The following is a 12,870-nucleotide window of genomic DNA, read 5'->3' as shown; positions in this document are numbered from 1 at the left end:
ATTGGCACTTAGCACCATATATCAATCACTAAATCAAATAAGATCACCTTTTTAAAACAAATCTTAGAAGTATCATGACTGTGGATATATTTACCAGTGATTTGGCATTTTGTTTTTTGTTCTTTCCTTCATGCATCATTTTTTAAAAACCTCCAGACAGCCTACTCCTCACAGGTTTACAGTCACCGCTGACTCATGTCCCTGTACTCCTCCACTGCATATGTAGGTCCTGCTCTGGTGGGTGTTGTCAGGAAAGACTGGGCCACTCAAAACAGCATCGCCCTCTCCTGGTCACAAGTGGAACAGCCGCCTTCAGATATAGTGGACTATGAAGTCAAATATTATGAGAAGGTAAAGTTTTATCAAGCTAAATAAAACCATGTTTTCATATTTGTTTATGCACCAGTTGCTTCATGGAAACAATAGTTTTTACTGCAGTTATTTTAGCACTCAAATGCCCCACGAGTGATTACATAGACAGAGAACAATCACAGCTCACAGAGTGAGCATTGTTATACAGTGCAGAACCATCTATAATGTATTGCTATCTCCGCTTTGTTCCCCATCTGCTCTGACAGTAAATAGCATAAACATAATGTTTTGTTTCAAACGTTGCTGTGAAAATGGGTTTATGCAAAAACATGTCTGTCTGACAAAACCTGCTTTTGTTTCTCATTTCTGGCAATCTGCCTCTGCTTTCCTAGGAACAAGAGCAGCTGAGCTACTCATCAACACGGACCAAAACCCCCAGCGTGGTGGTGACGGGACTCAGACCCTCGACTGTATATGTCTTCCACGTGCGTGCTCGCACCGCTGCAGGCTACACAGCATACAGCCCCAACTTTGTGTTTGCTACTGCAGCTGAGGGTACGAGTGTGGAGGAGTGAGCATGAGGGAATTGTGCCTGTGTTTGTGTTTATACCAGCTGTGGTACAGATGTTCAGTCAGCTGGATTTGTGTTAAAATGTAAGTGGATGTAGAGTTTTTTTTTGTTTTGTTTTGTTTTTTTAACACTGCAAGAACAAGGGAGATGTGGAGTCATCCGTATTGATCAACAACTCTATAAAATCCCCGGAGACATTTTATGGTCATTCTTTGTTATGGATCAGTGAAACTCATCAGTGCTTCTTCAGGCATGAGCAATTTATTTAAAAGTTTATAAGCTCTGTAAGTTCCTGATGCACACATAACGCTCTGCTGATCCTAATCCGGAAATATGCAGAAATGCACAGCCTCCTACAAGAACACACTTCAGGGGATGAATATGTAGATGACCACCTTCACATTCTCATATCCTCATATAGCAATACAGCTGACGTAAGTCCATTTATATACTTAGATTGTGATTCTATGAGTGTACCATCTTGTCTCTCTCCTCAAATAAACCCAGACAACACACACACACACACACACACACACACACACACACTCATATAGCTTCATGTCACACACGACACACTGATTTAGATCACTGGTTCTCAAAGTATGGTACCTGTAACACTAGTGGTGCTTGAAGGAATTTCTGAAATATTCTCGTCAGCTGGCTACATAGTGACATTCATGCACGAAGCACACGTATACATGAATGATTAGTTGCAAACTAAAATGTGACAGGGAGATAGAAAGTGGACACTGAAATCGTGGCTCCAAATTGGAAATATTAGGAAGAGAAGTGTTGATCAGGGGCACCCATCAAATTAGCTCTGGGTCTTGGACCTGTCCATTCGTGATTCAACACCAGTCAACAATGAATAATCTTCTCATTAGAAATAAATCTGCCTTCCGCATGAACTGGCTGGATGTGAACAGGGTCAACCCATGCTACTTTATCTTAACATCTGTCATAATTGTACTACTTAGAGACTCATATTTTCTGAGGATTAGACCCTTTTCATGTTTCTTGGCTGTTTTCCTTCATTTTACAGCAACAGCTGAAGAAGTACAAGGCTGACAATGTTAAAAAACGTATATTAAGTTAAATGTTTGTCATGTGAATCAAACACATGCACAGATTCTCAGTCAGTCGTTTCAGGGCCACTGCAGTAAGTATTTCCGGCCCCTGTCTCCTGCAGCCCATCAGTTTTCATTAGAAATAAATAGCACAGTGCTAAAGATAATGTAGTACTTGCCAGACACTGATGCACAAAAATGCACAAAATCAAGAAGATAAATGATTTCGTAAACTTTGCTAATGCCTTGTCATGTTTTATCAAAAAGCAATTAGTCACTAAGTCGCTAAGAAGAGTCATAACCCTTTTTATGAAAACATGTTTTATATAACTGTTGTTGCAGAGAACGTGCAGAGGAGTTTACAATCTGATGTTGTTCATCTCTATCACAGGTTCCACTGCTGCTGTAATCATTTTATCATTCATTGTAATTGTACAATATGTTTGTGTTGATTTGTTCTGTACACGTGACATCCATTGCACGTCTGTCCGTCCTGGGAGAGGGATCCCTCCTCTGTGGCTCTTCCTGAGGTTTCTTCCACCTTTTTTCCCTGTTAAAGGGTTTTTGTGGGCAAGTTTTCCTCGAAACCGAGGGTCTAAGGACAGAGGGTGTCACTCCCTGTACAGATTGTAAAGCCCTCCGAGGCAGATGTACTTTGTGACTTTGGGCTATACAAATAAAATCTGATTTGTTCATATACCGTGACGGGAAAGCTGAGCAAAAATGAGTAGATACATTCTGTTGCATTGATTGGTGATCTAACTTTCTGCTCACTGAAAGTGCAAATTGCGATGAAAAACGATTTCATTTAGCACTGAATATCATTTCCAATCTATTCATTGTGTGCAGTAAGTATTGACAGCTCCGTATCCCCAAGTAGTGTCTCTGGTCGGAGCTCTGGCAGAGAGATGTAAATATTAACTGCTACTGATCGGTCTCTCCTGTGTTTTCCACCATGCTTTCTCAATTTCCTCAGATCCTGATATCGCCGATCAGGGTCAAGTTCTGGTGGTCGTCACAGCGTCTGTAGGAGGCTTTTCCCTGCTGGTCATCCTTACCCTTTTCCTCCTCATCACTGGCCGGTAAGACACCCCCTCGTTTCTCTTCAGTGCTCACACACACACACACACACACACACACACACACACACACACACACACACATGCACACCTCTTTGATTCTCTCCTCATAATCTCCAGAGTGACGCTACAACCAGAAGTCTGTTAATGGACTCTCTTTTGCCACCAAGCAGACACTCTTATTTTCCAAATGGCTGAACCAATTTTCTGCCTAATTACTCAGCATGTAATGCATGTACCAGCAGTTTGCTCCATTCCATTAACTTCCACAGGTTATCTCAGACTGTTATCTTCAGTCTGCTTCTGGGTTCACAGGGTTTTACCATTAGTGGCACTTATTAATAAACAATGAAAAATGGCCCAGATTCGGTCGATGCTTTGTCTGGATTTTTACCTAATTGTGATACGAGCTGAAGTGTTAATATTTGAAAACACAATTTGCAAAATCCATGTGCGTGAAACATCTGAACTCAGAACGGGAACAATTTTTATCACTTTAAACAGAGCACTAGATTCAGAACGTTCCCCAACAAAAAAATTGGGGACACTGGGCCTCATGCAGGAACATTTTTATGTTCCTATCCCAAACCTCTGTTACATTTTTCTGTAAAGCAAACATAACTTAAATCGTTTGTTTTAACGTGATCTACACCTTGATCAGTTGTGAGATCTGACCATTAGCATAACCAGCGTCTCTAAGACTTGCTTTATAGGTGTATTCTGCTCAATTTGTGGGTATGTTTAACTGACAAAAATAACTCCAAATGTATTCAGATTTAGACACTCTAATTGTTAAAAGAGATGTTTTTCCTCTGTGGAGAGCGATGGAAAACTTGTACAAATCACTACTTGTTCTTTCAAGACATCCAGTAAGATATTAAGTTTCCAAAGATATGTCTTGAACATGTATATTTAGTCCATATTTTGACATATATTTATTATTCTATGACAATTCTCAGTGTTTTGAGAAAATCTCAGATATCCACTCCTGTTATTTCTGTATTTTGCTGTATTTCACTGTCTGAATATAACATATAATAATCAAAATCAAAAAAATTTATGTATTACCTCAGTCTGTCATGCCAACAATGGCACACACAGGATAATACAGAGCCAGAGAGAATAAAATTTTACAACACATGCTTTATCTCTAATTTCTCTTTGACCCTGAGTCTAAATATCAATAGTTGTTTTCTTTAAACCGGCTTATGGATTATTTTTATGAAAATAAGTAGCACGTCTAAAGTCAAAAGTTGTGAAGTATTAACACATTTTAATCCCGTGACGACATTTTCAAAGAGCAACCATGTTCCGTGTGGTTTTCACATGGAGGATGCAAATTGTTCTTTTTGAGGACTACTTGTGTTTGATGGCTACTTTTGTCTCGTCTCTTCCTCACAATGGGAGCTGAGCTTTCAAAGCCTTGAATTCGTGGGACTGTGAATAGGAGAAATGTAGGGGGAAATGGAAGAAAATAAAAAGAACTACATAAAGGACAAAGAACAAAAATTGCTCCTAAAGAATGTGTTATAGAAAAGTAGAAAATGGCTGGGTTTTTTTTTTTTTTCATCAGGGATGTCCTTGCAAACCAAAAGATTTATGATGTGGAATCACAGGCAAAAGCCTATTTAAAAGAGTTTTTATGCAGTTCCTGATGTCAGAATAAGCACTGCTATTTTCCGTGTGTTTGCACATGGGCAGTAAATATGTTAAGTGTCTTGTTTCCTGCTAATTCACCCTGTTTTTGAGCACAATAACAATGAGACGGTTTTATGCCGAGAGGGATGAGAAGGTGAGGAAAAAGAGTGAATACACAGGAGGTGTTTTATGCACTGATGGTCTTATTCTTTGGCTCACCTGTACAGGTGTCAGGGGTACATTAAGGCCAGGATGAAATCGGAGGAGAAGAGGAGGACTCGCTTCCACAGTGGACACGGTACACTACGTGATGTTTTTTACTGTGCGTGTGGGTGTATTTTTCTGTTGTTGCTTCTGATTGCTTGCACAGGTTCTACACACCGTTACACATGCATTTTTCAACAGGCTACTTATTCAGTTGATTGGTCGGCGATAATTGAAGGTTTGTGGCTTCTTGTGTTTGACAAGGTGAAAGCACGAGGCTAATGTTAGTGACTGCTGCTGTAGCACCAGTATGCTTCATGCAATACTTCTCTATACACTTCACATTCGCATACAATACTTTCTCATTTATACAGTGCATAGTACATTACATATAGTACATTTATACATATTTTATTATGTTTTATTTCATTTATACACTCCAGTTTTTGCTTAAAAATGTATTTTATTGTATTTTATTTAGCTTATTTTTATCTTCTATGTCTAGTGCTGTTATTGCAGTCCACATAACAAACGATTAAATTGTGATCAGTGAAGAGTTTTTTCTCCATGTTCTTTCAATATTTTAAGCGCGCACACACAGGCACACAAACAACTGTGTTGATCAAACTAAGTTCTTGGCGCAGCAGTTCAGAAAAAAATGTAACTACACAAAAAACTGTCTCTTACAAATCTTTTTGTGTGTGTGCACACTATTAAGTGTACATTTCACAGATGGGCGCTACCTCAGTCCTAAATCTTTCATTCTTTTCAAGCATCCACCGCTAACACCCTCTCATATAGCCATTATTGGATTGTGACAAAGCTTGGGTAACCGCTGTTCCGTTTTAAGAATTACAGAATTGACCCAAACGCTGTGCTACAATTACAGATAAAAACAGGGTTATTGATTGCCCCGCGGGGGAGACGTATCATTCTTGAGAAACAAAGCAGTGTCCTGTAATTCACTACGACAGTTCAGTGAGAGTCGTTTTGTCGTGACCTGCAGAGGCACAAGATTTGGCTCCTGAGACAAATCTACCCGATGTACCATCTGCAGGCTCGATTTGGGGATTAGTGATTGATCCAAGAAGAAGATGAAGGACTGTGAATAAAGATATTGTAACATGCTGACATATCAATATTTCCACAAACACACACACACACACACACATTGTGTCTGTATGTGTGCACTGCGACTGCGTGTCTTCATGCTGTCTTCTGGTTCTTTTCCTCCGGTAAACACAAAGTTAGACAGAGTTTTGCCGCAGAGTTACTTAGTTATACTTTTAATATTTTAAATTTGCATATCATCAGAGCCTCATGACAAAGACTGATAAAAGTCATGCAGATACAAATGTGCATACATGAGCTTTTTCTTCCAATATATATATAAAAAAAACAATTATTTGAATAGTTATAATTCTTGCCAACAGTCTTTTCTTGTTGTTTGTTCTTTTCTGTTGTGCACTGTGGATGCATCACCCAGTCAGGGGATGCCAGCAGGCTCAACAAACTGGTAGAAAAGGTTTGTTCTATTATAGAGCTGTGCTTAGACACCCTGGAGACAGAGTTAGAGTGTAGACTCCAAAACTGGAATCTATCTCAGACAAAGCCTTCAACCCTCCACAATATGAGCTGACACAGCTATAAAGTACATTTAGTCCCCAGCTCGTCTGCTCGAGGTGTACCAGGGGCGGCTTCAAGTTATCATTTGTGCCAGTCATCGTGCACAGTGCTCACTGCTCACTGCTGCAGCGTCCCCAGCCAGTGAGGGGAATGCCGAAGACTGGCTGCCTGCAATGTCTTTATATGCTGCTCTGGGGCATTTTCTGAGCTCTTTGTTTTTTCCCCTTGATGAAATAACAGACAAACCTTACACTTGCAATACAAATACAACATTCATTATGGCCTTGCGTAGTTATAACTTCTCTGGCGCAGCCACAATAAACATTGAACAATTTATGCTTTAATATATCAGAATTTACTGCAGTGCTGTAGTCCAAAGATGATGTCTTCATGCAGCCGAAGCTTTCGTATGTTGTTCATACATGTTGCAGTCAAATTTTTGACATAAACCAAACCATTTGAGAAAAGTCAAATCTGGTGAGGGAACTGATTCAAAATGGACGACTCACTTTTAAGTTTTAGTGCAACATTGATCACATCATGTTGCACAGGTGCTCACGTTCTTATGTCCATGTGTTCACAGAGGTATGCACAATGAATCCAGTTTGATTCATGTATGTGCTGTGTACATATTTCTGAACTATTTTTTGCATACCTTATATTCCCACAATACTGTGAGACAATCTACATGTGCATTGATGTCTCTGTATGAATTCACCCTATTGCCTTCATCTTGTCCTGAATATATTGCTGCAATGTGACTGCACAGGCATTGTCAGAAGTTCCACGTTCAGAAATAATATGGACAATATTGTGATATTGCATGCCGTATGTTGTGTTTCTCCTCTTCCAGTCCCATTTTCTGGGATAAAGACGTATGTGGATCCAGACACTTATGAAGACCCCACTCAGGCTGTGGAGGAATTCGCCAAAGAGATAGAGCCCTCATACATATGCATCGAGAGGGTGATCGGTGCAGGTAAAAATAGATGCACTCATGTAGATACTGTACTGCACACAAACGTATGCCAGTATGAAGTCATACTGTGCATGGGTTTTCTTTATTTATGGCAGGAACCACACGTGTGTCACCTGTGTGCAAGAGAATTACATACCATTTTAATAATACATGACTGATAGCTACGTAGAATAGGTTATTTATTCTTAATCTGGGTATAGTGAACAAAAATGTCCCTGTGATGGCTATCCGGCACCTTTGATTGAACATTTTCATTTTACAAGAAATGTTAAACCTCATAAAGTTTTTATATCCACTCTTAGCAAGCTGATTTTAAAGTAATTTATTGTATTGTACCTTAGAGAGCAAAGCCAGTGCTGCTGACTATGAATAATGATGTTTGATGGTTCATTAAATTGAACAGATTGTGTCTGCTGTTTAACCCATGAGTAATTTTTTAAGGTGCCTCCCGTTGGTCTTGTCTCTGAAACATGAGCGCCATCTAGTGGAGGCGTGTGTACTTGCAGACACTTGAAACAGCAATGCGAGAGTTTCCACATTTCTTTTTTATTTCAATCCTAAGCTTTTTGACTGTCTGACTGTTTATGTATACACTGATTATAATGTTTATTCCACCTGACTTCTTTCTCGGAAGCATAAACATATATTTATGCCTAACTGTAAATTGAACACAGCCTTGAATACGTTTTATATGAGAGATAATATGATATTTATTGTGTTGTGTTGACTTGACAGGTGAATTTGGAGAGGTCTGTAGTGGTCGGCTGCGCGTACCTGGAAGGATGGACATCGCTGTGGCAATAAAGACACTTAAAGGCGGCTACATGGATCAACAGAGGCAAGACTTTTTACGTGAGGCCTCAATCATGGGACAGTTTAACAACCCAAACATCATTCGACTGGAAGGAGTGGTCACCAAGAGTACGCTTCATATCTGTTCACGACATTCTTTACAACATACTTTAGTCTCTTTGTCGTGCAAATTATACCTTTTTTTCCTTCTCCTCAGGCAGGCCAGTGATGATAGTGGTTGAGTACATGGAAAATGGAGCACTTGATTCTTTCCTCCGGGTGAGAGGAATACAACTTTACATACCCATGCACCTGTCTTCTAAAGAAATATTGTCTTCCATGTGTCATATCTTTCCTCTCTCTTTCTCCTAACCAGACACGTGACGGTCAGTTCACAGTCCTCCAGCTCGTTGGCATGATGCGCGGCATCTCAGTAGGCATGACCTACCTGTCAGAGATGGGTTACGTTCACAGAGACCTTGCCGCCCGCAACATCTTGGTGGATGAGAACTTGGTGTGTAAGGTGTCTGATTTTGGCATGTCCAGAATCCTTGAGGACGACAGTGAAGCAGCCTACACTGCGACAGTGAGTGTTGATCTAACCGTTACTACAGGATGTCATAATCTGTTATTACAGTTACAAATGTTGAACATCTGTTCTGTGACAGGGAGGAAAGATACCAATACGCTGGACGGCACCGGAGGCTATTGCTTATGGGAAATTTTCCTCAGCTAGCGATGTGTGGAGCTTCGGTATTGTCATGTGGGAAGTGATGTCATATGGTGAGAGGCCCTACTGGGAGATGTCCAACCAAGATGTAAGCTGCTGATCACATTAAAACTCCATTACCACTAAATTATGAACACAACAGTGATTTACCATCTGTTCATAACTAACCAATGTTCCACTCAGGTCATTTTATCAATCGAAGAAGGCTACCGTCTACCAGCACCAATGGGCTGCCCCGTGACACTGCACCAGTTGATGCTGCACTGCTGGCAGAAGGAGTCAAGCCAGCGCCCACGCTTCAACAATGTGCTCTCTTTCCTGGACAAACTCATCATCAATCCCAGCAGTCTGCTCACTCTGGTGAACGATGTGCAGAGGTAAAGCATCAATTCATACAGACGCTGTGTGAAAGGATCACACTGCTAGATCACACCAAATCATGCTGTCCCATTGTATTAGAGCCATCGCAGGAGAGTATGGGTACTTGTTTTAGATCCACACAGTTCTCCTGCGTTAAAGAGAGTTATTTAATAGCACTCAACAACAACAAAGTCATACTGCTCTGTATCACACCACCAATAATGGTTGGTAAGTTGGTAATGTTTGGTAATAATTATGTAACGTCCACACAGTTTGTTGTTCAGAATCACTGGCATGGTTATTGAAGAACATTTGCTTAACTTTCTGTTTGTCAGTTTCCCTGACTCCCCGGAGGACATGCCAGACTACCCTCTTTTCATCTCCATCGGCGACTGGCTTGACTCGATCAAGATGAGCCAGTATAAGAACAACTTCCTTGCAGCGGGATACACAACGCTGGATTCCATTTCAACCATGAGCATAGAGTGAGTGAAACCAAATTATAAATGGTGCATCTGGTGTAAAAGTACACTAAAAGGACAGAAAGCTGCATCACAAGAGCAGACAAATTATGGAAATGTCTGTACAGTGTGTATCATGTAGCCCTTTTTCTATAAGATATTATCTATGTGTCCTGCCTTCATGACTGTACCATCATAACGCCGCAGATATTTCACTCCAGTGGCGGACTCAGGCTGCACGAGGATGAGAAGAGAAAAAATAAAAAGGGCACCAGCTGCGTACAGTAGAGAATGGGTGTGCAGAAAGTTTTGATGTACTTATGATGAAATAGTTAGAAATCCTGGATACGATTTTTTGTATTATGTAACTACTGCAGCCCTGTAATAAAACACAGTGAACTATTAAGTGTTAAAACCATTTCACATATACACACACGACAATGTCAATGAGAACGAGCTTCACCAAGGATTTAGTTAGCATACTAGAGGGGTTTACCACGTTTTGTCCACTGGAAGGGCACCTTAGAGCAGTGCTTCCCAACCTGTGGGCCCTGGTCCCCACTAGGGGTCACTAATGCTTCTTATTAGACATCCATCCATAGTCTGTAACCACTTATCCTCATCGGGGTACACCCCGGACAAGTCAGCGGCTCATCACAGGGCACATAGAGACAAACAACCATTCACACCTACGGACAATTTAGAGTCACTAATTGTCCTATTAAGTGCATGTCTTTGGACTGTGGGAGGAAACCGAAGTACCCGGAGAGAACCCACGCAGACACAGAGAGAACATGCAAACTCTGCACAGAAAGGCCCCAACACAGGTTGGAACCAGGAACCTCTTTTTAGACATGTAACGGTAAATAAATGTGACAGGATAATGGAAAACAAGATATATATTCAGAGAGCCTTCACACTCTGCTCGACAGCCTCATCCTACAGAAAAACAAGAGGAAAAGTTGCACTTAAAACAATGTCAAGAGCTCATACAACAATGAGAATAAATCACAGTTGGGAACACTGCCCTTAAGGGCACTTCATCCCGTTTTGTCCACTGAGGGGAACCCTCTCTGACAGTCTGAAATGAAATACTAATACTAATACTAGTATTCCAGTAGTAGCACATATGACAGTCTGAAATGAAATACTAATACTACTACTAGTATTCCAGTAGTAGCACATATGAGTTCATATAAGTGTGTTTCCTGCCGTTTAAAGTGACATGAACATCGTTATTGCATGTTTCTACTGATGTTTGTCTTCTCCTCTTCAGCGACATCAGGCGCATCGGGATCTGTTTGATCGGTCACCAGAGGAGAATCATAAGCAGCATACAGTCCCTTCGCCTGCAGCTTCACCACATCCAACAGAGTGGCTTTCAAGTGTGAGACCGTTGCACTGAGACAGACTGTGTGTACACACAGAGCTGGAAACAAACCAGAGCTCCTTGGCATCGTCATCCAACTAATTGCACAAACACCAGACTGTTAGGTGTAGCAGGTAACTGCTTATGTGAGCAGCGGTCCGCTGCTAGGCCGACGACATGTGGGACTGGTGAATACACGCTCATCATCTTATGGATCATTATCAATACAGCCTCCACAACAACCAACCTCTGTCAGCGTTGGCCAAATGAGGTCTCCTTGTTATCTCAGCAAATACTAGCATTCACTTGAATTTAGGACTTTCTCTAGTGTCTATTCAAGTGTTCACCAATACCTCTTCTCTTTCCAAGTGACAATCCAATGGTTTCTATTGACTTTGAATGGTCTCTTGTTACCTCATGACCAGAGAAGATGTGGATATATGGTATGATAATGTATGGTAAAGTATGTGATTTTAACAGCAACCTTTCCGGCTGGTTATTGTAACAATTCACCAGAAATAAAGATTGACAGAATGGTAAATACAATCATGTTTTTTGAACTGAAGACCACTGAATGTCAAAAGATTTTATAGAAATGTATGTTCTATCCTCATGATAATGCAGTATGTCTTGTACAAAAAGTCTTGTGAAAGCTGTATGTTTTATTCAGTATGTTTGTTCCTTAATAAACAACCCTATTTTAATAGTTCGTCTTCTCTCAGACGTTAACCCCGGGTCAGAGCATCTATCTCGCTCTCTCTCCGAAGCTGACTGTTCATTGCTCATGCACATATAACACACTCACAGGTATCCATGGATGCACATGCTCTCTCAAACACACACACACATGCACTATAACAGCATCCTCTTAAATGTCACTCGAGAGACTGACACGTTTTTTGGACATGAAGAATTGTCAGGTGAGTTTGTCAAACGGGTGCTTATAACAGGTTATAGATGAAAGGCATACAGTATGGCTTTAAAGAGCCAAAAACAATGTGGCACATACCTTTTTGTTCAATGTCTACAATTTTTTTTATGCCATGTGGTATAATGCTTATAGAGAAAATAATGTTTTTACTGTGTGATGTTCTCTAAGAGATCTGGATTGGCATAAATCAACTTACAAATGCAGTAAAACAAACAGAAATTGCCATTTTTACACCAAATTGGTTTATTTTCTTCTTTGTTGTGTCTGTAATTTCAATCAATATATATATATATATATATTTTTTTTTTATTGTGTGTTTTGTTCTTACATTTCATAGATTCATCTTGGCCATCGTCTTGTGGAAGGTGTATGCCTCCAGTGTGCAGTGCATTTCATTAGTGTAATCAGAATCACTTTAATTCGCCAGGTATGTGTGCACACACAAGGAATTTGACTCTGGTTACACTTTTACACTCTCTTAGTACAAACATCAAACATATATAGACGGTATATGTACGGTTAAAAAACAAAACAGAGGACTTGACAGGTAAATGTAGACATAAACATAAACAGGAACAAGAACAAAAACTATGTACATATAAAAAGGTAAATATATATTAAATACTGTATGTATAGGCAAGGATAAACAGGGTAAATGTAGACAGAAACATAAACAGGAACAAGAACAAAAACTATGTACATATAAAAAGGTAAAATATATTAAATATCTGTATGCATAGATCGCTCTCGC

The 12,870-nt window shown here is 40.1% G+C and overlaps 1 protein-coding gene across 2 annotated transcripts in view; it reads left to right on the top strand.

Annotated features, from left to right (window-relative positions):
* Positions 1-11,961, top strand: part of LOC104923028 (ephrin type-A receptor 6) — a 58,068-nt gene extending 46,107 nt beyond the window's left edge. The window contains exons 9-20 of one of the 2 annotated variants that reach the window (XM_019279327.2): positions 227-351; positions 705-867; positions 2,927-3,032; positions 4,895-4,989; positions 7,351-7,476; positions 8,212-8,397; positions 8,486-8,547; positions 8,645-8,854; positions 8,937-9,086; positions 9,182-9,375; positions 9,694-9,843; positions 11,096-11,961. In XM_019279327.2, coding sequence (XP_019134872.2) covers positions 227-351; positions 705-867; positions 2,927-3,032; positions 4,895-4,989; positions 7,351-7,476; positions 8,212-8,397; positions 8,486-8,547; positions 8,645-8,854; positions 8,937-9,086; positions 9,182-9,375; positions 9,694-9,843; positions 11,096-11,210 — 1,682 coding nt within the window. In that variant the 3' untranslated portion in view covers positions 11,211-11,961. The remainder of the gene's footprint in view (positions 1-226; positions 352-704; positions 868-2,926; positions 3,033-4,894; positions 4,990-7,350; positions 7,477-8,211; positions 8,398-8,485; positions 8,548-8,644; positions 8,855-8,936; positions 9,087-9,181; positions 9,376-9,693; positions 9,844-11,095) is intronic. The other variant, XM_019279328.2, reaches the window with a different exon arrangement.
* The last annotated feature ends 909 nt before the right edge of the window (positions 11,962-12,870 follow it).

Source organism: Larimichthys crocea, chromosome VIII (assembly GCF_000972845.2).
Source record: "Larimichthys crocea isolate SSNF chromosome VIII, L_crocea_2.0, whole genome shotgun sequence".
Classification (NCBI taxonomy): domain Eukaryota; kingdom Metazoa; phylum Chordata; class Actinopteri; family Sciaenidae; genus Larimichthys; species Larimichthys crocea.
Note: the sequence above shows the minus strand (reverse complement) of the source record. Positions and strands in the feature narration are given on the sequence as shown.